Genomic DNA, 25,563 nt, shown 5'->3' on the forward strand with positions numbered 1-25,563 from the left:
TAAAAGAGAAAAGGTATTTAGATTGTGATAAATATGCAATAGTGCAAGCGACAGTTGTTGAAGGTGTCTGGGCAGCTTTACTCTAGATGGAAGGGACCTCATCATTTAGCCCGGGGAGCGGTATTCCTGTGTAACGCGATTCTTCGTATAATTAGTTTCTGTTTTTGCATATTCTAACTAACTGCCAGGTTTTCATTTTCCAACAGACCGGCCCATTGTACAATATTAAGTGCTTTGTTCTTGTTAACATCCGTGTCCTTTGCAGTGTAACGCTCTCATGTTGACAAAGTCCACATAATTGAGGCATTCTTTAAGAGTTCATTCTAGGAGCCGAGAGACTATCCTGCATATTTGCACTGTCAAGTCGCAGTCTCAGCAACAAACCACCTTTGTCCCTTCCAAACATACAAGGTAATAGAACTTTTAAAACTTTTTTAAAAGTTGTCTCCTACCCCAGAATTAGTTCTCTCCATGCTATGAGGATCGTTAAAGGGGTGGTCTCGCGAAACCAAGTGGGGTTATACACTTCCGTATGGCCATATTAATGCACTTTGTAATGTACATTGTGCATTAAATATGAGCCATACAGAAGTTATTCCACTTACCTGCTCCGTTGCTAGCGTCCTCGTCTCCATGGTTCCGTCTAAATTCGCTGGCAGCTTGCTTTTTTAGACGCGCTTGCGCAGTCCAGTCTTCTCCATTCAGCACGAGCCGCTTCAGTGTGCTCCCCGCTACAGCTCTTCTGCGCATGCGCAGACGAGCTGTCACTGCTCGGGAGCGCGCTGAAGCGGCCATTCTGCACCATCCTCTGTTAGAGGAAGGTGCAGAAACTGGAGCTGCCCAGCGGAGAAGACCAGCCCAGCCCAGCCCAGCAGCCCCGAGAAGCCTCCCAGGTAAGTGATGGGTCGGGGGGGGGCTGCCGCTGCGCCGGGCTGCGCCGGGGGGGGGGGGGCTGCCGCTGCGCCGGGGGAGCTGTCGCTAGGCCGGGGGGGCTGTCGCTAGGCCGGGGGGGCTGTCGCTAGGCCGGGGGGGCTGTCGCTAGGCCGGGGGGGCTGTCGCTAGGCCGGGGGGGCTGTCGCTAGGCCGGGGGGGCTGTCGCTAGGCCGGGGGGGCTGTCGCTGCGCCGGGGGAGCTAGCGCTAGGCCGGGGGGGCTGTCGCTAGGCCGGGGGGGCTGTCGCTAGGCCGGGGGAGCTAGCGCTAGGCCGGGGGGGCTGTCGCTGCGCCGGGGGAGCTAGCGCTAGGCCGGGGGGGCTGTCGCTGCGATGGGGGGGGCTGTCGCTGCGCCGGGGGAGCTAGCGCTGGGGAGCCGGGGGCTAGCGCCGGTTACCTGCTGTCTGGTCGGCGGCTGCGGGGCGTCTGGTCGGCGGCTGCGATGCGTCCGGTTGCCATGGAGACACAGCTGGCGGCGTCTCGGGAGCGCGCACGTCGGGCTGCAGCGAGCGACTGGGAAAGAGCCGGCGGCCATCTTGAGGAAACTTTTATAACTTGCTGAAACGCTGGAACGGTAAGTACGAACCAGCTAGAAATGTCATTTACAGGGGGGCTTAGTAATGTGTGTTTAATGGGGGGGACTGGCAAAAAAAAAAATTAACTGCTTCCTCGAGACATCTCCTTTAAGCAAAACCAAGAGGGGCCTCCTCAGATTCTTTATCATTGCAGTTAGGAGGATTATCCTGAGGCTGTGCCGCTCCAGCGTCGCCCCAACCCGGATAATGTGGGTTGAGGAGATTCACACTCTAATGCACTTCGAAGAGCTGGGAGCACATGGCACACCTGGACAACTTTCAGGTCCTCAGACACACTGGGAAAGTGGCTAGAAAAAGGTACCCTCTAAAAAGGAGAAGAGGGCCCTGGAAAATAGACCATGTGAGCGATGACATATTTATGGGCTACTGACTCTTCCCACCCTTGCATCCCTCGTGTCCAATCCCAGGTGTGACCCCCCCCCCCCCCCTTTGGTGTACAAAGTGTCTGGGGGGCCTGTTATGTTTATTAGCTTTGACCCCAATCTTGAATCTCGCCTTGATTGAGTGAGAAGGAAGCAAGTGAAGAAACTATATAAGATAATTGAGAGAGACTTGAGAGACTTCCATCAAGACCAACAGGTGGAAGATTAAAAAGATATAACTAGAGATGAGCGAACGTACTCGTTTCGAGTAATTACTCGATCAAGCTCCGCGATTTTCGGAGTACTTCCGTACTCGGGTGAGAAGATTCGGGGGGCGCCGGGGAGGCGTGGCGGAGCGGGGGTAGCAGCGGGGAACCCTCTCCCCCCCCCCCCCCCCCCACGGCGCCCCCCCGAATCTTTTTTGCCCGAGTACGGAAGTACTCAAAAATCGTGGCGCTCGGGCGAAAAAGGGGCATGGACGAGTAGGTTCGCTCATCTCTAGATATAACCCATTCCAGTACAGAGAGATTTTTCAACTGTCTTCAGTGGGAGTGTGTTAAATTAAGGCTTTCCCCTAGGTAGCGAAATGTGAAGATTGGGGGTTCCTATTATGTTCAAGTGTTGAATTACTGGACTATAGAGGCTGATCCAGAAGATGCTCGGAATGTCCTACCCATACATTGCCATCGAACCCAATGTACTGAACATACTCCACGACTACCCCCCCCCCCCGCCCCCTCCTAACCCCTTTTCATTTTGCTAATGTATATTTGTTTATTAAAAATGCTCAATAAAACATTTTTGAACCAAAAAGTTAATAGCCACTAAATTCATCGCATTAAATCCAACAAGAAGCAGCAGACAATGAGAGTATCTTCAGAAATCCTTTATTTAACTAAATATAAAAGACAAGATATTGGCGACCACACTAGACGGGAAGTGACTCCAGCGCTTAATGTGGAAGCGAAATCCATATTTTATAAAGTGAAAAAATAAATACCTCTCCGAATCTGAGGCTGTACATCAATGTGCCATAAAAAAGTAGAGCAACATTTTCTAATCAGTTTTGACAAAATGTCTGTGCAAAGAAACAAAATGCATATGAAACAAATTACAGCTACATTAAGGCAATAAGAAAGGTATATAAAGAACATCTTTCCATAAAGTGACTGTGTTCAATTTTTTTGCCCCAGCTTTAGATTTGCAGGGTATTGCACCAAAATGGCCATCTTGGCTTTTTACTAGATCCGTGTAAGAAAGCTTTCAGCGCTCACTGTGGCAAAAGTCTGACTCATTAGAACTGAGCAGTTTACCAGATTTCCCAAAGTGACCTTCGAGGGCGAAAGCCCCCATAACGACACATGTATAGTGACCGTAATGCCCGCGTAATAGACGAGGAAGCTAGTGAACAGGGTACACAAGCTGAAAATACTAGATCTGTACACATGCAGAAACAGAAGGATAAATACTGAACCTGATTGTTGTAGCAAAACCCAACAGGGAATTTAAGCCAGCACCCAATATTTTGTGGCCTGACTTACGATTTATTTTGTATGTATGGGTCATACTTAAAAAAAAAAAAATAGTATTACCGGAGCACATAAAGCTATTCATCCAGAATAAAAAAAATAAAGGAAATAAGAAAAAAAAAAACTAAAAAACACTAAGAAGCAGATGTAGAACAGCGTCTAAATGCTTACATTTCCTAACACTGATTTAAAGGGATATTGCTTTGGGAATCAAATAAATAAAAATATATATATAGAATATAAGCCAATAAAACACACATAAGAAAAAAAAAAAAAAAAAAAGGTCTAACCTAAAACAAACTACTAACAGATTAGGCAAGAACAAGGTAGCATAGTAAAAGTTATACTTTTTCTTCTTCTTCTTCACAGAACCAAATAGACAGTTGAGAACTTATTCGAAGAAGTATATTTTATGTGCTGTCCGTGTGTCCATACAGACCCATAGTAGTCAATGGGGCTAGCCACACATCTTACCCCCCCCAATCCAACACAAAGGGCGATGATCCACTCTTTTGATTGATGCATGGATACAACTTGCCCGTTCGAGTCTGATCCAGGACACACGGACAGCACACCGACGGCATCCACTTACAATTTGTTTTATTTGAGGTCACAAATAAAATGGAGCCGCTAGTCTGAATAAGCCTCAACGCTGAAGTTTTTAAAAAAGTGTTGCACGTAAAAGTAGAAGCAAGGATTGCCGAGAGTGTCAATATTTTGCCGAGCGCACCTAGCCCTTTAACATTGTACCACCCATCTAATTCACTAGGATCTAGCAGCACCACTTGGTTTTCCCTTTTCAGCAACTACACAAGTTACTAGTGAATTAACAGGCTGCGAGCTGAAGAATAAAGCACGGCTGCGCACCGAGTAGATGGGTGCAGTACAATATTGGCATTTAAAATAAAAATTAAGAACAAAATGGCAAGAATATAGCAAAAACGTAAAACCCGCCCACTTAAAAACCCTAAAACTTGATGTCCACCGTTGGAGTACGTTTGGAACAAGTCTGTGCTATGTTTGGCGTAAACCGTAAAATAAAAGTCTAACAGAAGGAAGGATGCTCCAATCCAGCTAGCAAGTCATTTACAAGGCAAACAGACAGAAGAATCCTCCTTCCCAGGCGTCTTCCAGCAGAAAGATGCGTTTTGTCTTCTCTCTTTAGTTGTAGCAAAAATCAATGGTTGTAGCATTTCGTAGTGTAGTTCTTGATCATGTACATAGATACAGTCTGCTTTAAAGTGTCCAAGGCTTCATTAGGAATTTTCTTCTTAAATAACAGTCAGATTTAATAAGCTTGTGTGTGTTGGCAGATAGACGTGCTGGACGTGATCCACCGAAGCCCGGCAAACTGGGCATGACTAGGAGGGAAAGGAGAAAGTTTCATTACTTCGATGACTGGACCTCCATTTATACATACTGCATTACTGCTTACAGACACATGCGTCTACACTTCATGATCCACAAACTCACCTTCGTTACGTTCAAGGTAAGCCGCAACGTTTCAACAACCAGATTTAAAGGGGTTTTCCCAAGCAGCACCGGCCATCACAACTGGGATACACCGGGGTCGGAGCAGAAGTCACTGCGCCAACCCTTGTAGTGGTTGGCACTCGTAATTACAGATGTAGCCCTCACTGAAATCAATGGGAGCTGCCCCTAAAGTTACAAGCGTAGCTCGCATTGATTTCAATGACAGCTGTGCCTGCAATTCTGAGTGCCAGATACTACACAGGGGTTGGAGCCTTCACCACAGTGTGTCCGGCTGTGATGACGGGCACTGCCTTGAAAACCACTTTAAAAGAAGTTATCTGGGGGACTATTTTTCCTCCCAAAACTTGGCTTAGCTGCAGTACTAATGCAAGATATATTCACTTTCCCCATTCCTACTGGTCTTCACTTCAGTGTGCGGAGCAGGGATGTCACCAACATGACCCCTGCTGAAGTAAGTTGGTGACAGTCGCCAGCGGTCACATGGTCCTGGCATGTGTACCCAGGAGTGAAGAGGAGCAGGAACATGGGGAAAGCAAGTATATCTTCTTTCACGTTGGTACTCCAGGCGGAGTTTTTTTTTGTTGGACGTGAGAGATGGAACTTAAAGGGGTTGTCCCGCGGCAGCAAGTGGGGTTATACACTTCTGTATGACCATATTAATGCACTTTGTAATATACATCGTGCATTAAATATGAGCCATACAGAAGTTATACACTTACCTGCTCCGGTGCTGGCGTCCTCGTCTCCATGGCGCCGACTAACGCGGTCTTCTCCTTCCTTTAGATGCGCTTGCACTGTGCGGTCTTCTTCTGTGTTCAACGGAGCCGCTCCGGCGTGCTCGCGCTGGAGAGCTGGTCTGCGCATGCGCAGAAGACCTCGGCGGCGCGAGCAGGCCGGAGCGGCTCCATTGAACAAAGCAGAAGACCGCACAGCGCAAGCGCGTCTAAATGGAAGGAGAAGACCGCGTTAGTCGGCGCCATGGAGACGGGGACGCCAGCATCGGAGGGGGTAAGTGTATAACTTCTGTATGGCTCATATTTAATGCACGATGTACATTACAAAGTGCATTAATATGGCCATACAGAAGTGTATAACCCCACTTGCTTTCACAGGACAACCCCTTTAAAGGTCCTCAAATAACCCCCTACCAAGGATATAAGAGATATTTGATTGTTGGAGTATTGACCACTGGGACCATCATTGTTCACGGCAACGGGGGTCCTGAAGCTCTGGAAATGAATGCAGAAGTAGTCATGCATGCATACCACTACGCTGTTCACTTCATTTAGACTGTCAGAAGAAGTCAAGTTCAAGCACTTGGCATTCTCCAGCAGTCTCAATGTAATGAATGAAGCAGTGGTGTGCATGCTTGAGCTCCGTTCCATTCATTTCAGACCCTTGTCCTCATGATCGGTGGGGGTCCGAGCAGTCAGATTCTAACGATCAGCTAGCGATTCCCCAACTTGTGCATAGCGAAGAACCACCCTAAACACACACCAAGTACTGAAGTGTCCATACAATTGTTATAGCAGCTCCGTGGTTTAGCAGTTACCTGTAACTGGATGGCGCATCCTTTACAGCATACCATATGCCCACACGGGCAAAAGGCAGAATTAATTTCCTCCTCGCAGCACACCATGCACAGCATGGCTTCTTTCAGCTTCCTCAGCTTCTCCTGCAAGGCCTTTGTCTTCTGACAGCTGAGGCTCTCGCAGCTGTTACAGTTAAGAGTACTTTCAGAGGTCTTGAGAGGCGACCCCTGCTCACTATGGTCATTCCTTGGGTACAGATCCATAATGCCAGCGTTGTACAAAGCTCTTCGGGCATGGTCGTAGACCTCCTTTGATGTCCTTTTAATATCAAACACATACTTCTTGCCAACATTGATATTATCGTTCAAAAATAATGACGCCAAGTGTCCTTTAAGATCTCGGCTGTATTGCATCATGACAGCGCTGGTAACAGTGTCACACCTGGAATAAAAGAGGAGAAGTTACGTATGAGGTTCAACCCGAGCCCACCCAAAATGTACTTTTTGACCCAACAATATTTGGTCATACATTCACAGAAGCAGCACACACTGACAAACGTATTGCATTGACCGTTCTAATGAAGACTTGTCAACTTGCAAAGACTTAAGGCAGGGTCCTTTTAGACGAACCGATTCTCGCTTGAATGAGTGACATCACCGTAGCTTGTTTATACAGGGGGCGGCAGAATTCTAGCTGTGATTGATCAACAACATGGTAGAAACCAATGGTGCCCAACAGACCCCACTGACTTATAATGGGGTCCATGATTCTAGCACTCATATTGGAACACATGTGAGAGGTTACAGTAGTTAGGGGAATGTGTGCACACAGCCCGAGCAGCATTAGGGTACTTTAACACCGTTTGGTCAGACTGACTTGTTACATACAAGTTTGCTCAGCGGGTCAGTTTAGATAGAGATAAATAAGTTTATTTTTTTTCTACAGGATCATTTAATTCAACCTACCAGCCAATGAGAACGAGAGAACGATCGGCGTTTAAACCAAACGATTTTTTTTTTTTTTCAAATGAGCCAACGAAGATTTTCACGCTTGCATAAAATGAATATGCGAACAAATTATGGTTCAATCGTTGGCTGTGTTTACACTGAACGATAAGCGGTGTAAAAGTAGCTTTGCTTTACCCACAGGCTGAGACAGGGCCTGTGACTGGGACCCCCCCGCCACGCTCAAGTAGTTCATTGTAAGTTTGCCGTTTCAAGACGACGACCTCTTCCCATGAAGTGAGCCACTTCCTTCATAAATGACAGACTGGACAGGTTCACCTTCCAGAGTCTACTAACCTGTAGAAGGCGTGCGTTTCCGTTATCGCCCTGTACAGCCCGCTGGCGGCTCTGGTGCTGATCACTTTAAAGAGAAGAACCAAGCTATTTCCAGAATCCTTGGTTATTGTCAAGTATACATTCTTTCCTGATTGCGTTGCCATTTGGATAACTGGATATGTAATCCTAATTAAGAAGACATAGAAGAATAAAGGTAAATAAATGCTACAAATCAGGGTGGCAACAAAAACATACAAATCTGTAATTGTGGTTTCATCTTTGTGGCATGCTGCTGGCCACATAGAAGCACATATTTAAAGAGTTAAGAACCAATCACTTATATAACAGGAGTCAAACAATGGCAGAAGCAGAATTGCCAGATCCGAACGGCTCCGTATGGAACCCATTGAGTAGAATGGGTTCTGTTTGATGCAGCGCCATATTTGCCACGAGTCTGCTTAGTGCCATAATTAATAGACATTTAACCCTTTCCAATCCAATTATTTTTTTCTCAGCCATTCTCCCCAGCTCCAAATAAATTGGAGCTGGTGAGAATGGATGAGAAAAAATACATTTCCCTGCACCCTCCTGAACTGACAGAGTTCAGGAGGGTGCAGGTGCTCACTGCACTGTGGAGGGACCTGCTTACCTGTCTGGCGTCTTCCGCATTCTCCCTTCTACCTCCCGGCTTGGCGATCATGTGACCGCTGGGGTCAGGTGGCACCCAGCGGTCACATGATCGCCGAGCCGGGAGACAGAAGGGAGAATGCGGAAGACGCCGGACAGGTAAGCAGGCCCCCCCCCCCCCCCCCCCATGGTGCAGGCTCCCGACTCGGCGTTCATGTGACCGCCGGGGGTCTGGTGACACCAGCGGTCACATGATCGCCGGCCGGAATCTCCGTGCATTACATAGCGCTAATTGAGCGCTATGTAATGTGTAAAGGAGAGGGCAGAAAGGGTTAAAAACCCTTTCTGCCTTCTCCTCGGGGGTCCTCAATGAGGACCAGTGCAGGAGTGTATCTGCACCCGATGTGTCTGACGATCGGGTGCAGATGCACTCCTGCACTGCAGTGTCAGGCCTGCCCCGACATCGGAGCTGTGGAGGGAAATTATGATGTAGGGGCAGGCCTGACATTGGATTGGAAAGGGTTAAATAACTGCCAGACGATATATGCTACCATCTGGGGAGTAAAAACTTGTGAACGGGCGCACAAATCTAACGATTGTGCGCCCGTTTACACGGCATGGGCTCCGGTGCATAAACGCCGAGGCTGCCATGCTGTTAAACCTTCCTCTTCCTTCCCCGGCTCACCTCTTCTCTCCTTCCTTCTGGCTGATTGCAATGGGAGGAGGAGGGACGGTGCAGGGCCAAGCGGCACCCCGTTCCACCTCCTCCCATTGCTGGCTGTGGACAAGGGGCGGGAGCTTAGCGGGGATTCTGCTTTCCTGCTTCGTTCAGGAAGCCGGAGAGGGGAAATCGCCGCAGCCAAATGAATCAGTCTCTGGACGGAGCCGAACAGACCCCCATTGACTATAATGGGGTCCGCCTGCTTTTCGGGCAATGCCCAGCACCTTTTCTTCCGAATCTGAGGTCCCGTCACAGATGTGTAACCACCATGAGACAAAGTACAGACACGTTACTAAGAGCATCTCTTGTTCTGCGTAATGCTAAATTTCCCCAGCAGTGTTAGAGTTGGACCCACAGCAATCAGCTCATCATCACAGTAGGTTCCAATAGAACCTCCTCTTCAGGGTGGCCATAAAATAGCGGGATACATGACTCTCCGCACCCAAGTAATTAACTTCATCCTGACGTGAGAATATGTGGTGTTAAACGACAGGTCTGCACATAAGTACAGCTAGCAGGCACACTTTCTCTAATAGCATACTATCCAAGAACTCTAACCCTTTGTTCAGGGCATATAAACACATTGGGTGACTCAGGACGTCAGTAATTGTACTGTTCTGTTCCAAAACAGGAAGCCTCTAAATGTCCACAAGCACACGCTGCATGACACATGGCGGGGAGATACAACGGCTGCACGAAGCAGAACTCTTACCTATTAATTGGGCTGAAGTCTTCTTTGCAGATGGACACCCCTTCCGGACCGATTCCTATGATCAGCTTTTGTCCTTCAGCATCTCGCACAGAATGCCACTCCACCCCGTAGTTCTCCATCGTGGACACGATCTGGAGGACCTGGTACTCCCCCGATGCCTGGCTTAGTCCTTCCAAGCTTTTGTGCTTTTCAATAATACTGTAAGAGGTGACAAGAGAAGAAGTTCACTTGGATGAACACGCAAGAACCGTGACAAAAAGCAGAAGATCTCCGTTTCTGCCTGCTGACAAAGTAACTGGAACTAATCTGTAGTGCAGGCTGAGCTACGGAGAAAGCATGATTGTGCATCCTCTGCTAATCCCCTCTCGTAGACCTCCTAAGTCCCGCGATTAGAAGATGGTCCGCTGCATGCACATATTGCTACCGCCTAATCTTATTACAGTAGCGAGAGGGGCTTTTACATGTGTAGAAGTTGCAAAGCCCGCTGAGCTCGTCATATTGTTACCCGCTTCTCAAGAACAAACAGCAAGTGTCGGCCAACTGAAGGTCCCCCTTTACCCGCCAGGGACATTTATTAACCGGATATTATAATAAGCTCAGCAGTATCTGGTCTTAGGAATCTTCAACACTATAGTCATCTAGCCCCATCGCCATATTTACTGTAGGCAGGGGTGTAAGACACGTGTCTGGATGGAGAACCGCAGCTTCCAAGGTTATGGTTTAAGGAAGACCTCAACCATCTGCACGCCGACTGATGCCGAGCACAACTGTTACACACCCTTGTTTAGGGAAGCCGCTTGTTCGGGACACTTTCCTACAGGAACATGTTTGCCATAGTAATGAATTACGTAATAAGAACAGGTTGGCCAATTAACTCCTTGTGACTACACCTTCCGGCTTCAGGCCCCGGTTCAACTCATTAAGTGCCACCAAGTCAATATTTAAACTTCTGAATTAAATCATAATTACAAGTAAATATACTACAGAGGCTACAATATCACTATAAGGCCTGATTAGATGCTCGGAGAATATTTAACTATTAAGACTCATGGATTTTCTTTTTAAACTTCAGTCTGGAGAAAATAAGGGAAGAAAACCCAACAAACAAGTTATTTTCGCGGGACAACCCCCTTATCGCCTATCCATAGTGCAAGAGCTCAGATCCATCCAGAAATCCCATAGAGATGAATGTAGTGGTGGTACCAACGTATGACCACTGCTCATCAATTCAGAGGCATTCTGGAACCCAGTGGCTGGACGGTTAGCGATCAGCCACATATCACCTATCCGCTAGTTAGAGTTTTTTTTTCAAATGGGCCAGAATCTTAAGATTCAGTACAGTTTTTAGGCAAACTAATATCATATTTTGCTTCCAAGGAGAAGGTCTGCATAGAGGTCTTGCACTTTTGGTGCTAACCACGCAGACTTTGCAGGTACTGCTTCTTTCTCCCTTTCATGACCAGGTAATCCAACCATTGGCATTCAGGGTATATCGACAAAATAAGTCAAATTATTGAAATGTCAGTGAGTCTTCCCCCTTTGCATTAACCCTTTCCAATCCACTGTCTGACCTCTAAAGACATTCCGATTGAAGGCTGTACAGCTTCTGATGTCAGAAGACGTCCATCGGGGTATTTTTACTGTATATTACTGGCCGCTCTGTTGTTGGGGGCCTCTCCAACATGTCCAATACTGCAGTACTGGCTCTAGCCAACAGGTGGCGTCATTGTATAATGGCAGAAAGAGAAAACCCCCTAGGAAATCCTGAATCCAAAATTGGATTGCAAAGGGTTAAAGTCTGTAGCAGCGGAGTCTGAAACTTAGCCATTGTCAGGTACCCTTATTTAGGGAGCATCACCACACAAAATCTAAAACTTTCCAGATATTGGTAAATCAGAAGAGCAGCAGCCAAAGTTTAATAATTACATTTTGTCAAGTTTAAAAAAAGAAAAAAAAAAAAGAGGATTGTCCAGGACTTTTATGGATTTTTACCATTATGACCTATCCCCAGGAAAGGTCATCAATAGTTGATCTGCCAAGGTCCTGAGCGACAGACCCCCAACAATAAAGTCTTGTTGACCAACACTGAGGATAGATCTACAGTAGTAAAAGCCCATAGAAGTATCAAATAACTCCCTTAAGGAAACAAACTTAATTTACAGAACTTTGGTCTCTGCTCTAATCTTGAGTGACAAGGTTGAATGTTAAGAACTGGAATGCCACCATAGGTTTAAAGAAAGTAAAGCCGATGTCTTAGGTGTCAGATTCCAGTATTAGGATATATGTTCCTGCATAGTGAAAAAGATGGTTCAGGTTGTCACACCAATGGCGCTCATCTGCTGCGGACAACCTGCACCATGTTCTGCTATGTGGGAACAAAGCCTTACAGAGTGAAATAAATATTATATATATATATGCGCGCCTTACAGAGAGAAATAAATTATATATAACACTATACCTTTCTAATGTAGAAGTTTCAAGTTCCCTTGTAGAGAGATACTGGTATCGGGCAGTGTTCTGGTTATAGTCGCCATACTCCAACTGGGCAGTCAGGGCACTCAGCTCCACCAACTGGTCTGGGGAGCACTGCAGACGACCAGCCAGGAGATCATCCTTCATGTGCAAGAAAAACATATGCCTAATGGAAAGGGACAAAGATAATAAGATTAGCAAGATCATCATCTAGACGGATCATACTTGGCACATCAGGTATGTCATCTCTCAGTAATTTACACATTTCTGTTCACTAAGATGTATTACGTTGGTGTTTCTTACACGTGGCAATATAATGTGCGCAGGGTTTGTATTAAAGAGGCACCCTCTTAAGTGTGGCACATCTTAAGCCCATCTGTGTACCAGAACTACACATCTGCACCAGCTATGAGGCTGCATAGATTTGTGCCATAGTGTAGCCCATCGAAGGTCATGCCGCTCCCACTAAGCGCCACCCACCTAAAAAGCTGCATATTTTGTGACTAAAACCCAAAACAAAAAAATATCTAAAATAAAAATTGGAGATTTTAACCCTTTCCAATCCAATTTCCCTGACACATGCACATTCTCTATTTTGGGCAGGAAATCACGTTGCGTCAGACCTCGCCTGATATGGGAGCTATGCAGGGAAATCTCTATGTCGGAAGAGGGCTGACACTGGATTGGAAGGGGTTAAGTCCCAGAAAACTAACGCTAGTGGTTTGATAAATTCCTCCTAGATTTCAAGCTACAGGCAAGTTTGTGTTCATTGTTGGAATGAACTGAATGAACAAAATTAGTATTAGTAAGTAGAAGTGCAGAAGTTGTCATTTATTCCACCGGTTCTTGGACCAATTACTCTTCAGTCAAGTTGTTGTAAAATATAAACAGTTTATAAGCTGTATCCACTCCTGGGAAAGATGTGTGACGCCTCCATTTGGAGCAGTAATAGTCATCACCCAGCTTTCTCCGGAATGATTATATAGGACAGCGCAAGAACAGGACAAGCCGGTGACCTGTATACAGACACCTCAATGGGTCATGGGTATTCCAGGTTAATGAGATCGCTCAGTAATTATAACGTGCTAATAAACTGTTTATAAACGCTCTCAAGCCTCACCCGCATTGTAGAAAGCCCTTCTGTAATAGTCGCAGCATGTTCTGTACAGAAGGACAAACACGCGCCAATTAGTTGGCTATTTAGGGATAAAACAAGACGTGGGCAGGTACTGGAAATGTCAGAATTCTGCCTACTTCCTGCTGAAGCAGACGTCTATTAATATAAAGTACAGGAACATTATCCTTCCTAAGAGCAGGATGTCAGACACAATGTATCAAGGCAGAAGTTAGCTCACACCTCTGATGTAACAACTCATCACATGGCCAAGGAGCAAGAATCGCAAGAGCTTATCCACCTCAGGCAACGCGCCATTTTTATGTCACAGAATTTCAGAAAATCATTGAAATGAGCAAAACTGAATAAATCTGAATAGTTAACAGATTGACTTGCGTTTAATGACTAAATTATGAACGAAAATTGCGCACTTGTCAATCACCGTTGAGTTTTAGCCGGCATAAAAATCAGCGCCGGCCCGTGCAGCTTAAACACTGGCTGTTCCGTTTTTCACATAGGAGTGAAACGATACGTGAACGATAGTCGTATAGTATAAACAGGCGCGCGCGCAGGTGGTGATGTCATCAGCTCGTTCGCAGGGGCAAAGGGAAAAAAATAAATAAATAAATGGATTGATTCTCATTCAGCATAAAAAGGGCATTAGGGCTTAATGAAAGCTGCTCACTGAACATGGCCATAACATATAGCGCAAAGAAAACCGTAATAAGAAGTGACTGTGTTCACACTAGTGTCAGTCCGAGAAACGTGGACAGATCTCACCCACAATATGAAACAATGATTTTTTTTTTCTGTAACTCAATACATTTTGCAAGAAAAATGCAGCGTTACATGTCTAACTGTAAATAAGGGAGATGGAATAAATCCTCCACAGTGCCACCTACTGAAAGGCAGCATTCCTTCGAGTCAAAGTGGGACTTTTTATATAAGTCTTGCTACAATGACTGGGAATCAAAAGCAAAGCCAGACCCCATGTACATACAGCTGTTTCCGGGTTATTGCCCATCATCATTCCCAGTCATTGTAGCAAGACTTGTATAAAAAGTCCCACTTTGACTCGAAGGAATGCTGCCTTTCAGTAGGTGGCACTGTGGAGGATTTATTCCATCTCCCTTATTTGCATATTACCCAGAGGAGCGTGCGTGGCCATTTGAGTCTCCTCACTTATTTATAGTATATAGTTGCTCTCCCTAAGGAGAAAAGATAGTGTTTCTGACCCCCATCTCAGGCCTCTCACTAGCAAAAGCCAGACTCCTACTGTACACTGATGATGGGCAATAACCCGGAAACAGCTGTATGTACATGGGGTCTGGCTTTGCTTTTGATTCCCAGTCATTGTAGCAAGACTTGTATAAAAAGTCCCACTTTGACTCGAAGGAATGCTGCCTTTCAGTAGGTGGCACTGTGGAGGATTTATTCCATCTCCCTTATTTGCATATTACCCAGAGGAGCGTGCGTGGCCATTTGAGTCTCCTCACTTATTTATAGTATATAGTTGCTCTCCCTAAGGAGAAAAGAGCGTTTCTGACCCATGTCTAACTGTCACATGGCAAGAGAAGGGGGGAGGGGATATTTTTGAACATAGCCGCCCAAAAATGGGGCATGCAGCAATGTCTCTCTCTCGCACTATTGATGTCGCTCATGTATTACCATCCCAGTGAAATCAGTGGGTTATTTTCCCGTGCGCGGTCCGTCTGTAACGCAGTTGGACACTGCTGTGAGCGTATTTTATCACAAGTTCCAATAAAGCTTTGAAGACTGTACCCACAGGCTGGCGCGGATGGTTTTCGTCTACAGTTGTGGTAGGATTCATGATCACTCAGACTGAATCTAACTAGTCCAAGGGATCATAGCCCCAAGTACCGAGATCACATGACCATGGAAGAAACAAGCCGGGAGTTTATAATAGATCTCCAGCATCTTCTGCCTCCATTCACCGACCCCCTGTGTGAAAGTGCAGGAGTGATAAGTGCCAGACGGTTGTCCCAAAACCTACTGACTGTTCTGTATAACTAAGGGTGGTTTAACACTTGAGCCACGGATTTCGCTTTCTGCTCCATTGGCAGAGCAGGAAAGGGGAATCCCCGCGGCTAAACAGGCCCCATTGACTATAATGGGCTCCGGCCAGCTTTGACGGAACCTTCGGCACAGATGTCTGTAAGGGTTAGGCCAGCTTCACATGTTCCACTACCTGTACTAGGACCATTACATAGCCACACAAAATAGTCTAAAGACCCCATCAGCCTTCATCAGTCATGGCGGATTATGCAGAGAGCAGTGATGAGTCGGTGACAACGGCACGAATAAGTTAGAACAAGTTAGTCGTTAATCTCATGAATATTTTATCAGGGTTTTAATTTCTGGAAGAAAAAAAAAAAAAACCCTCAAGGATATTTAAGCTTTGTTCTCGTTGTATTCGGGTAAACAAGTTCTTGTTCCCAGCGTTATCGGCTCTTATGTTACGCTTCCCAAGACAAATGAAAGCCCAGCATGGAGCGCCAGTCATCTACATGGAAGCCTGTCAAAAATGGATGAAAAATGGCTCCTGACACGACCCAGGCTCTGAGGTCAGCCTCGTTTTAATAAAAGAACCCCGGAGAATGGAGACATCCAGACCCAGACCAGTAATGCCATCTCTTCTGGTGAGCCGATCACACTTTGACAGATCTGTAATACAGCGCCCATGGCCTGTTAGACACCGGCCCCACATGTGACAGGGGGTCCAAGTTAAATAGTGGCATGGTGTGTTAGGAAGACAGAATAAGGGACCATATGGCACTGCCCACGGGTCCGTACACAAAGCCTTGCGGAGGTCCAACTTGGGCAGAAAGTTGTTTTTAGTAAAAAGATATTCTGAAAATCAACATAAGTAAGTGCTGTATATAAGAAGGTGCCCGAGCCTACCACTGGGTGTATGCTTCCAACGCAGGCATTACAGAGACTATATACCCCTATGGATGGCGGATGCGTAAGAGAAGTATGGTGCGTTGTATACGTTTGCTTGAGGTGGCCACATGTATAGGAAGGCAGTCTGCTGCACTTTTCTATACAGTTGGAAAAAAACAAAACTGCATAAATCGCCACATACTGGATAGATGGAGGACAAAAGGACACCATTGACTATCTGCTGCATGTGTGGCTTATGGAATGTTGGGCTCAGAGTAGCACTTGTCCGGTAAACTCTAAGAAACTTCTGAGAAAGTTAGGCCAATCCCTCTTCGGCGTGATCGGTCAGACTCTATATACCAGGGCTAGTTTCCCATTTGTAAAAAGGTAGAAAATAAGTAAACAAAAGAGGGGAGGAAGGCAGAGTGCAGCCGCCAGGATGCAGGAGGGGGAGGAGCTGCGCCCGGGGAGCTCCAGTTACACACCGCATTGTGCCGTAACCTTTCCCCTACCTACTCTACAGCAGCCGGATGGTCACTAATGCAGCAAGTAGAGCAGGGGGCTGAGGACTACCAAGCCCATTTAACCCCAAAACCACCGGCCAGACACAACACATCTATCTGGATTCCTTATGGGATAAAATTAAAAATTTATATATTATGCAGAAGTAGCTATACTGAATGACGGCTGGACCCCGGCTGGGGGCTGCCAGCACACTCACACTGCAGTTTAATGACAACAGGGGAGTATTCTGCAGGCAGCTCAGGTGACAGATCCCATCATACCGCCTAACTGTACATAGTAACAATTTTAACCCCGTAAAGACCAGAGAGTTTCAGTCCCAAAACAGCTGGATACTTTAGCGCTTTTACACAAGTGCTGGTTGCGGCCATATTTTTTTTCTCGCTGCCTTTAATTTTTTTTTTTAAAAGCGCCTTCTCACTGAATTTATTTCCATTTTTTTAAATTTGTATTAGGAGTAAGGCTACCTACACATGGGCGAACGCAATATCGCACTCGCAAATGTGCGTTTATGCGGATGCAAGGTGTTTTTTCTGGCAAAAACCATCTCCTGTCACACCCTCTGGCACGTCTTTAGGGGCGATAGAGGAACAGCAAGTTTTTCCTTTTACTACACATGTTCAGGACAGCATGCGCAAAATCCGCTGTTCGTGTGCAGGCATACGCGTGCAAAAACACGTCAATATGCAGTTACCTATTCCGGTAAGACACGGCAGATTTTAGCGTACTATCGTGGGAGCCCGGGCATCTTTAGTATTTTAACAACTTGCAGAAAACTACATGAAGTGAAGTGTTTTGGGTGTTTAATTCTACTTGTAACGAGCCACAAAACACGCTGCATGCAATACATTAAAGCCTAAACTGCAGGCTAGAACGTAACATCTGGCCAAGAGAGAAGGCAAAAACCGCCATCTGTAAAGACCGCACATATTACCATCCATGGAAAAGAAGCAGGCTGTATAAATATTGTTCCCAACGCACAGCAAACAAGCCTCATACCGGTATGCAAAAAGAGGAAGGCGGCCTGCCGGCTCTGCCCGGGAACAGCAGCAGCCAACCAGGCCGGCCCTCCTACAGCAATCTACATTCTACATCTCAGAGGTTACTAGGAGTCAACGACCCGTTGTTACCCCGTGGCGTCACATACTACAGTCATGCAACTGCCTATTAACAAAGGAAACACTCCGCCAGAAGACATCCTGCTGTTAGATGTAAGCCCAAGAAGTATAGTGGGATCCCAGCAATCAGCTGTCATCCCTGGGGAAGCCTGGCAGCAGGTGCTCAACTTTCCTGCACCACCACTACCTGTACAAGGGTAGGGAAGGGGAGGAGTAGTACTGTGTTAACCCAAAAATAAAATCCTACCCTGAAAAGAAGCCCTACTGTTACACTACATAGAAAGAAAAAAAAAAAAACACGTATCTGGCAGGCTCGGCCAGGTCCCTCCTGCTGCTCTCCAGTGCGATTACCACGGTCCTCAGCCACCAATACACCACCACTGCATGGTTACCGGATTCAACAATCCTGCCTCCATGAAGTAATGGCTGTGATTGGTTCAACGACTGCTGCTCTGCCAATCAATGCAGTACTCGATGAACCAATGCGATATCTGTGATTGTATGAGCAGCAGTCGATGAACCAATCACAGCCATTGCTTCCTGGAGACAGGATTCAAGAATCCCGTAACCAGGAAGTGATGTTGTACGAGTGGCCTACGACTTGCAGGAATCACGCCGAAGCTCTGGAGAGAAGCGTGAGGGACTTGGCAGAGCCTGCAGTAGGCAAGTATAATAAGACCTCCTCCAAAAATAAGACCTAGTGCCTATTTTGGGCAAAAATTACTATAAGGGGAAACATGTTATTACACAATTTCTAATGGCCCTTTTACACTGCACGATTATTGTTCAGAATCGTTCAAGCTCCGGCAGGAAGTTGATCGATGCTAGTTCCCTGTAAACGCATGCAGCAACTATATAGCGTCATCTTCAGCTACTGGATCAAACAGAAGACAGCCGACGGAGCAGGAGCGGTCGAAAGTGTAGATACTCTAAGCATTTCTGAAAATGTTCACTTGCCTTGACAGCTTACACCAATCAATCAAAAAAACAAATTTGTGCGATATTCGTCGTGTCTAAATGCACCGCATACAATGTGAAGCGCTGAGCGAGTACCCAGCGGTGATCTTATCTAAACACTCTGCACAAGCGCCAAAAACCAAGCGGTGAAGCCAGCGCTCATGCAGTTGTTTAGCCGACTGTCGTCCCGTCTAAATGGGAGATCATTCGTGCGATCGGAGGATTTCATAAGACACAATATACTGGGGTATTAAAACCAGACAGACAGCACAAGAAGAGAACCCAAGGACGGCGGGTCCAACAATGTAAAGTTCCAACAAGACGTCCACACGGCTTCAAACATTTTTGCTTTTACTTGTCTAAGGTACTTCCTGAAAAACAGTCTTATCTGGCACCCAGGGCTGGAAAAAGAGCCGAGCCAGAGAGGGAGGGAGGGAGCTTCCTGCTCGCTGTACTTGTGGTTTAGTATGACCTATAATAACACAGTCTGCTATATGAGGTTACTAGCGGGCATACTGGAAACCAGGAGGATATCCAGAGGCGCTCTACAGACAACATATAGACACAGCTTCAAAGTTTCACACAAAGAAACTCGCTCATAGTTGATAGCTTACTGTATATTACCTCTAAGAAAACCCTTACGGCGCCAAGAGTACATAATACACGGAAGGTACCTTTACACCGAGCCACTATTGTTCAGAAAGTCACTGTCGGCCGTCTGCTTTTACACTGCTGTCCATTAGTTCTTTGCCGAGATATCGTTCTTAGAGGGGATCTCCACGCAAATTCGTTCAACTGCAACTTTACACTAGACTACTTTTGATCAACCAGTGACTATTTTGGTACGTTGAAACAAAACAACCAAGTCCCTTCTCACCGGGCGTGTTTACACGTAAACTCCTCTTGCTCCTCCTTTGCGCCGCTGTGCTGAACTATATCGATAATGCCCGGGTACAAGCACAGCAAGGCTCATGGAAATTCATTTGTTCTGGAAAGCTGCCCCAACAATAAGCTGATCATATGAGGGTCCCATTGCCGGCACCCAGGTAATCAGTGAGAGAACTGGACAAGTGTTCAACTTCCCTGCAGCACCTCCACAGGACAAATGAAGTAGTACACATTTCCCCACTGCCATCAATTTGATGTCCAGGTAATGCACGGACATGAAAGGTTCTCCAGAGAAATTCCCTTTAGTCACTGTCTGCTATGACCAAAGCCGGGCTCACACAACCGTATGAGCAAGAGTACCATGTGCGAGAGTCTCGAATGCCGGCACGCAGCAAGTATGCAATGATATGTTCTTAGTGCATCGGGTTCCTCATGCATTATCTTGGCGTGTATGCATGCATAATATGCGCCAAGATAGAGCATGCTGGTATTTCCCCCCCCATGAATAGGAGCACACAAAAAAAAAACACCACACTGGCGCAAGTGGCACAATACAAATCAATGCGCTATTAGCATCAAATCGTCCAATGACAATACGCCCATGTGAGAGTGGCCCAAGAGAAGAGGACACCCCGTTTACTACTCTCACCTATTAACTACCTGTAATGGGGTGTTTGATTTTCTGAACCAGCCCACCCATGTAATAGAATGGAAGCAGCGCAACAACAGCTTTAACAATCCTGGAAGAAAACCAACGGCCAATTCTTTTCTTCTAAAACCTGTTCCTGTGAGTTTACCTGGTCTGTTCCTGAAGAATGAGATGGGGCTCCACAAAGAACTTGACTCGGAGCCTCAGCCTGAAGGGAGCCAGCCCATCCATCTGCTGGGATATTCGGTTTCGCAGATTCAGCCATAGACTTTCTCCTTTACTTCCAGTGAACTGTAAGCCAAAGTAATCCACTTCAATGATGCCCAGCCGTTCACAAACCTGAAGACAAGATGAAAGAAGAAGAGTGAGTCTTTTCAAAAAGTAACACTAAAAGTAAAATACAAGTTACATTTGTAGAAGCTCAACTATACTGCTGGAAACAATGGCCCTGCATGGGGAACTTCTGCAGACTTTTTCAGCCTTTCCCCCCCACCCATTAAAAAAAACTTTCAAACCTGGGCATAACTTCTGAGCATATACTGAAGCTAGACTTTCAGATGCTTTTCACCACAAGTTCCTCTAATGCGGCCACCAGAACTTACAGCTCCTACAGACAGCGGTTATTGGTAAGCCCCGAGCAGACCTGCTGGCACACAGTCACCCAAACACGCTCAAAGCAGATTCCTGCTGCGCTTTGCTAACACAAAGGTACAAATGACAGAGTATTTCAGGCTATTAACATCCAATATATACCGAGCGCTCCGATAACCAGTGACATCTGGACAGACTCGTGTTTACCTTGGAATACACTGTATTAACTCAGGGGACACAGCACGGGCGCCTAGAGGGACATACTGTATGTTCTCCACCACAGGACGTACACTATAGACAGTCAGCTGAAGTGCTCGGCTGCCTTATATTGGGGGTGGAGGAGTTAAAGCTGCATCAGGAAATAAGATACCAGTTGAATCATGTACAGTTCTAATGTATCTCAATATTCATTGTATATGGATTCTTCATGGCTTTTGAGATCTCTGCTTTGAGTGGGAACCTTCAAGGTAGACAATCTGTCCTGGTCATACGATGGACACGGCTCAGAGACGTGTGCAGTAACCATACGAGAATAGAGGTTTAAGGTATTACATATGAAAAGGAACCCTACCCACAAGGGCTTACAGTCTACGAGGGCAGAGGGGCGGGAAGGTACTCTTCTAGCATTGGCACCAGGCTTACAGGCATTTCTAATAAGTAGGTTTTCAGGTAGGGAGTTCTAGAATATAGGTGACCCCCAGGAAACATCTTGGAGACGACCGGGTGAGAAACAGACTAGAGGAGAACAGAGAAGACCTTGCAAGGACTGGAGATGGTTGTTGGGAGGCATCAGAGATGTATGGAGGGCACTGATTGTGGACAGCCTGGTAGGTCTTTGATAATATCTAGAACTGGGTGGGGGTGATATATAAATGTCATATCACAAATCACCATTTGCTGAAAGCAGAATTCTGCTTTAACCTGTTAAGAGACCACAATACACCTTTTTACTGACCTGACCAATTGTCTTTAAACCTGCACAGACCTCTTTTTTTAAAGAGGTGGCTTAGCGGACTACTGACAGCCAGGCTCCTGCTCTAACTACTAGTAGGAGAGAAACCTCAGATCCTGGCAGTTTAACCGCTTACATGCCTCAATCAAAAATTGCAGCATGTAAGCAAATGACAGGGGAAGGGGGGCTCCTGTTACCCATTGGCACCCTGCAATGCGATTGCATCGTACCAGTGGGTTCCCATGACAGCAGGAAGCCTGACAAATCCTCTGTGACTCAGACTATTAAGCCCCATTTCTGGCAGAGTCTAATAGGCTGCTGCCATAGCCTTAGTAGACTGCACTATATAAGTAATGCAGTGTACTATCCTACGGTAGTGACTGAACAATCACATTTAAAAAGGGACTAAAAAGCAATATCAAAAACAAAAAAAAAGTAAAGAAAATTAAGTTTAAAAACCCATATAGATGTCTGTCTATATAGCATTTTTCTCCCAGTTTTAAAAAGTAATGCAAGAATTATTTTTCTTTTGTATGCCTCCCAAAAAAAACGCAATAAAGAGCAAACCAAAAAAGTCACATGTACCTCAAACTGGTGCCAATAAAAACTACAACTCTGCTCACAAAAATCAAACCTTCAGCCGGCTAGGTCAGCGAGTTGTGTCTCTTCCAATGGGATGATGAAAGTCACTTGGTCCTTAAGGCATAAAATAGGCTGGTCTCTAAGGGGTTAAGGGACGTAACGCACGACTCCACCAACATTTGGGTTGCTTAAACACAATGTGGCAGAATAGGCGATCTGTATTAGGGATGTGTACAAGACCGGTAGTCGTTCTACGTCCCCCTGGCACTCTACACTTTAATTAAAAATTGCAGCATATTAAAAAGAATGCTGCAGCCAAAACCAGACATGTAACAACTTATAAAGTATCCAAAAATTCCCAAAACGTCCCTCAGCCTTTTTTTTCCCCCCTCCCTGATTAAAATACGTGTAATAAACATTCAGGTAGAGGGCTGCGGTTCATAGATTTATGCTCCAGTTCTTCCACACAGCAGACAATGGCTTGGACTAGAATCCAGACACTGACAGCTGCTAGAAACAACCGCTTGTTACAATGTATCAATTCTGCTACAGTAACAGCCATGAAAAGGTCGTGCTCAGTGACTATAATACACTGCAGCCCTTCAGTACTGCGGTCAGGAGGGGCACAAGCGTGGCTCCCGTTAGCCGCTGTAGTGTCCATGCAGGAATGACTACATACTATGGCCTTGTCAGAGCAAAGGGGCCGAATGTCACAGAGTCTCCGACATGGCGAAGCCTTCCAGATATAGAGGTGAACTCCAGTAACCCCAGCAGCAATTCTGGGGTCTTTAGAGGAGTCAGCTGGAACGTTGGAGCCCAACACGTTGTGACTCAAGTATGACTCACATGAAGAAAGCCTGGCCTTCGGATTTCCTACGTGATTGTAGCGCCGTTCATTCCACATGTTATTACACTTGTTATTCCTGACATACTGAACGATAGAAGTCCGCGATGACCTACAGAACGTAAAGGATCCGGCCAGAACTAACGATCAGGAGGGTCTGCTAATAAGAGAAGGTATATAGACTACTACCCCGAGCACGGCTGGCGGGACATGCTGGGAGGTGTAGTCTGCAGGACAGGTTGGGGAGCCCCCCGATTCATTAAAAGGGGGGCTGTCAACAACTCGGAGCACCAGAAACTTAGTTCTGGAGTTTGTAGTTCAGGCGACGAGGACTCCGAGAGCCTCTTCATGTACTCAACCAACAGACTGCAAGAGTCAAGCTGGCAGTGCAAAAGAGGGGCGGACTGAATATGAAAAGGGGCTCGCGGACCCCACGCCAACTAAACGCACCACGAATTAAGGCCCTTTTAGATGGAACGATTATTGTTCCCGTTCACTCGTATGAACGGTAATCGTTTTGGGGAAAAGCGAGCAACGACTAACGACTTCCCTATTTTCCTGCACATCTGCGCACCAAAAGTCCCCATAGAAGTCAATGGGGATGCGCAGAGGCATGCAAAATATAGTGGGAGATGCGCGATCCGCTGCGCAGGAAGAACACGTGGAAATCATAAGGCTAATTAGCCATTTCAAATGGGTGTGGATTATTTTTGCCGCACGCAGAAAAAGGGCAGTGAGATCCGCTGATGTACAGCCAAAAAAAGCTACATACCTACGGACGTGAATGTGCGGACGCTGGAGCGAATCTGGTCTCAGGAATTAGAAATAAGCCTCTGAGGAGAAGTTACGAGGGACTCGCGTGTCACCGGTTGGGGATCCTTATTCTAACACAACAAGAAGAATCCTTGCGCAATTGTTGGACCGCGGTACCCCCATGTTTATGACTCCAGATAGGCGAGAAGCTATGAAGAGTTCGCCACAGATCTGTGGTCACCGACCTGAGACCGCAGCTGCTGCAGAACTACAACTCCCAGCATACAGTGCAGGTTATAGTGGGAGTTACAGTCCAGTTGGTGATCACATCATAGATAGTCCTGAGTGCCCGAAGATAGTCCTCAGCCGACGGGGGGGGGGGGGATCACGCAAAAACCTTCCCTGGAAAAGTCACGTTTCCCAGCCGTCCTCGCAGCTCGCTGACCTTCTTACATACATGACTGCACACAGCAAACACGCCGTGAAGTCATATGTTTACCCAGTGCTTTTACACGGAACACGGGGGGGTTGTGGGGGGAGGGGGGCTTGAGATTAAAAATAAATACAAAAACAAAACAAAAACAAAAAAAATTAAAAAATAAAAATCGTTCCACGTAAACGCAGCCAACGATAATTCATTCGCTTAGCATTCATTCCACGTAAATCATCGTCGGCTCGTTCACCTACGCAAATTCCATTGCGAGAAATTCATCTACCCGTATAAACAGGCGTCACAAGCGAACGACCGCGAATGAGGAGGCGCTCCGTGTAAAGGCTCCCTCAGTTGTCCAGGAGGACTCGCACCGGGATAGCGGCATCACTCTGTCGTTAGTCAGGCTCGTTTATAATTACAGTGCCCATTATCTACCCTGTAAAATGCCAATGACTGCAAAACAAATACACAGAAGTGTGTTGGTCATGAAGTGCCAACCACATCCTGCCAGCTGAAAACAAACCTGCTCTACCCACAGGAACAACAGAGGGGCACACTGTGACCCAGAGGGCTAGGGGGTGATAAAGGGCCCAGGACATGGGCACAGGTAGCCAGGAGCGCTGTGGCTTAATGCCAGGCTACCCAGTATGGGTCTTGCAGTAGAAGGTGCCACCATAAGTGGGCAAAAAGAGGTCAAAAGAGCCCAAGAAACCAGAGAGGGCGCCCACAACCTACCTGATTGAGGCAGTCCTCTCCATTCGCCTTGGCGTCCACCACTACCTCCATGACCACCGAGTCCGGTCTCGTCACATAGCACAGCATGGCAGCAGACTTCTGGAGGACACTAGGACGCGTACTGCCGAGCTCTGGCCCCGGGTCGGAGTGCGCTGTGTGCTATCGGGCAGCTGCGGCTATCTGCATGTAAGGAGTGAGCAGGAAGGCGCCCGCCAGGAGCAGCCGCCACACAAGGGAATGGAGAACCCGAGCGCTCCGTCCCCGT

At 46.6% G+C, this 25,563-nt stretch overlaps 1 protein-coding gene across 1 annotated transcript; it reads right to left on the reverse strand.

Moving 5' to 3' along the window:
* Positions 1-2,760: 2,760 nt before the first annotated feature.
* On the reverse strand, positions 2,761-25,563 carry MYLIP (myosin regulatory light chain interacting protein). The gene is made up of 7 exons (XM_066579386.1): positions 25,299-25,563; positions 20,557-20,747; positions 12,243-12,422; positions 9,785-9,982; positions 7,746-7,910; positions 6,465-6,885; positions 2,761-4,779 (listed from the first exon to the last, which is right to left on the reverse strand). Exons 1-7 carry the CDS (start codon positions 25,383-25,385, stop codon positions 4,690-4,692), a joined length of 1,332 nt encoding a protein of 443 aa, XP_066435483.1. The 5' UTR covers positions 25,386-25,563; the 3' UTR covers positions 2,761-4,689.

The sequence above is a fragment of the Eleutherodactylus coqui genome, chromosome 9, assembly GCF_035609145.1.
Source record: "Eleutherodactylus coqui strain aEleCoq1 chromosome 9, aEleCoq1.hap1, whole genome shotgun sequence".
Lineage (NCBI taxonomy): Eukaryota > Metazoa > Chordata > Amphibia > Anura > Eleutherodactylidae > Eleutherodactylus > Eleutherodactylus coqui.

Bases quoted from the DNA above. Each gene is read 5' to 3' on its own strand.
- MYLIP (XM_066579386.1), bottom strand. From the start codon at position 25,385: ATGCTGTGCTATGTGACGAGACCGGACTCGGTGGTCATGGAGGTAGTG. The intron at 20,748-25,298 runs GTAGGTTGTGGG...TCTTGTCTTCAG, and splicing joins GAGAGGACTGCCTCAATCAG to GTTTGTGAACGGCTGGGCAT. The intron at 9,983-12,242 runs GTATAGTGTTAT...CACCTCTTACAG, and splicing joins GAAACTTCTACATTAGAAAG to TATTATTGAAAAGCACAAAA.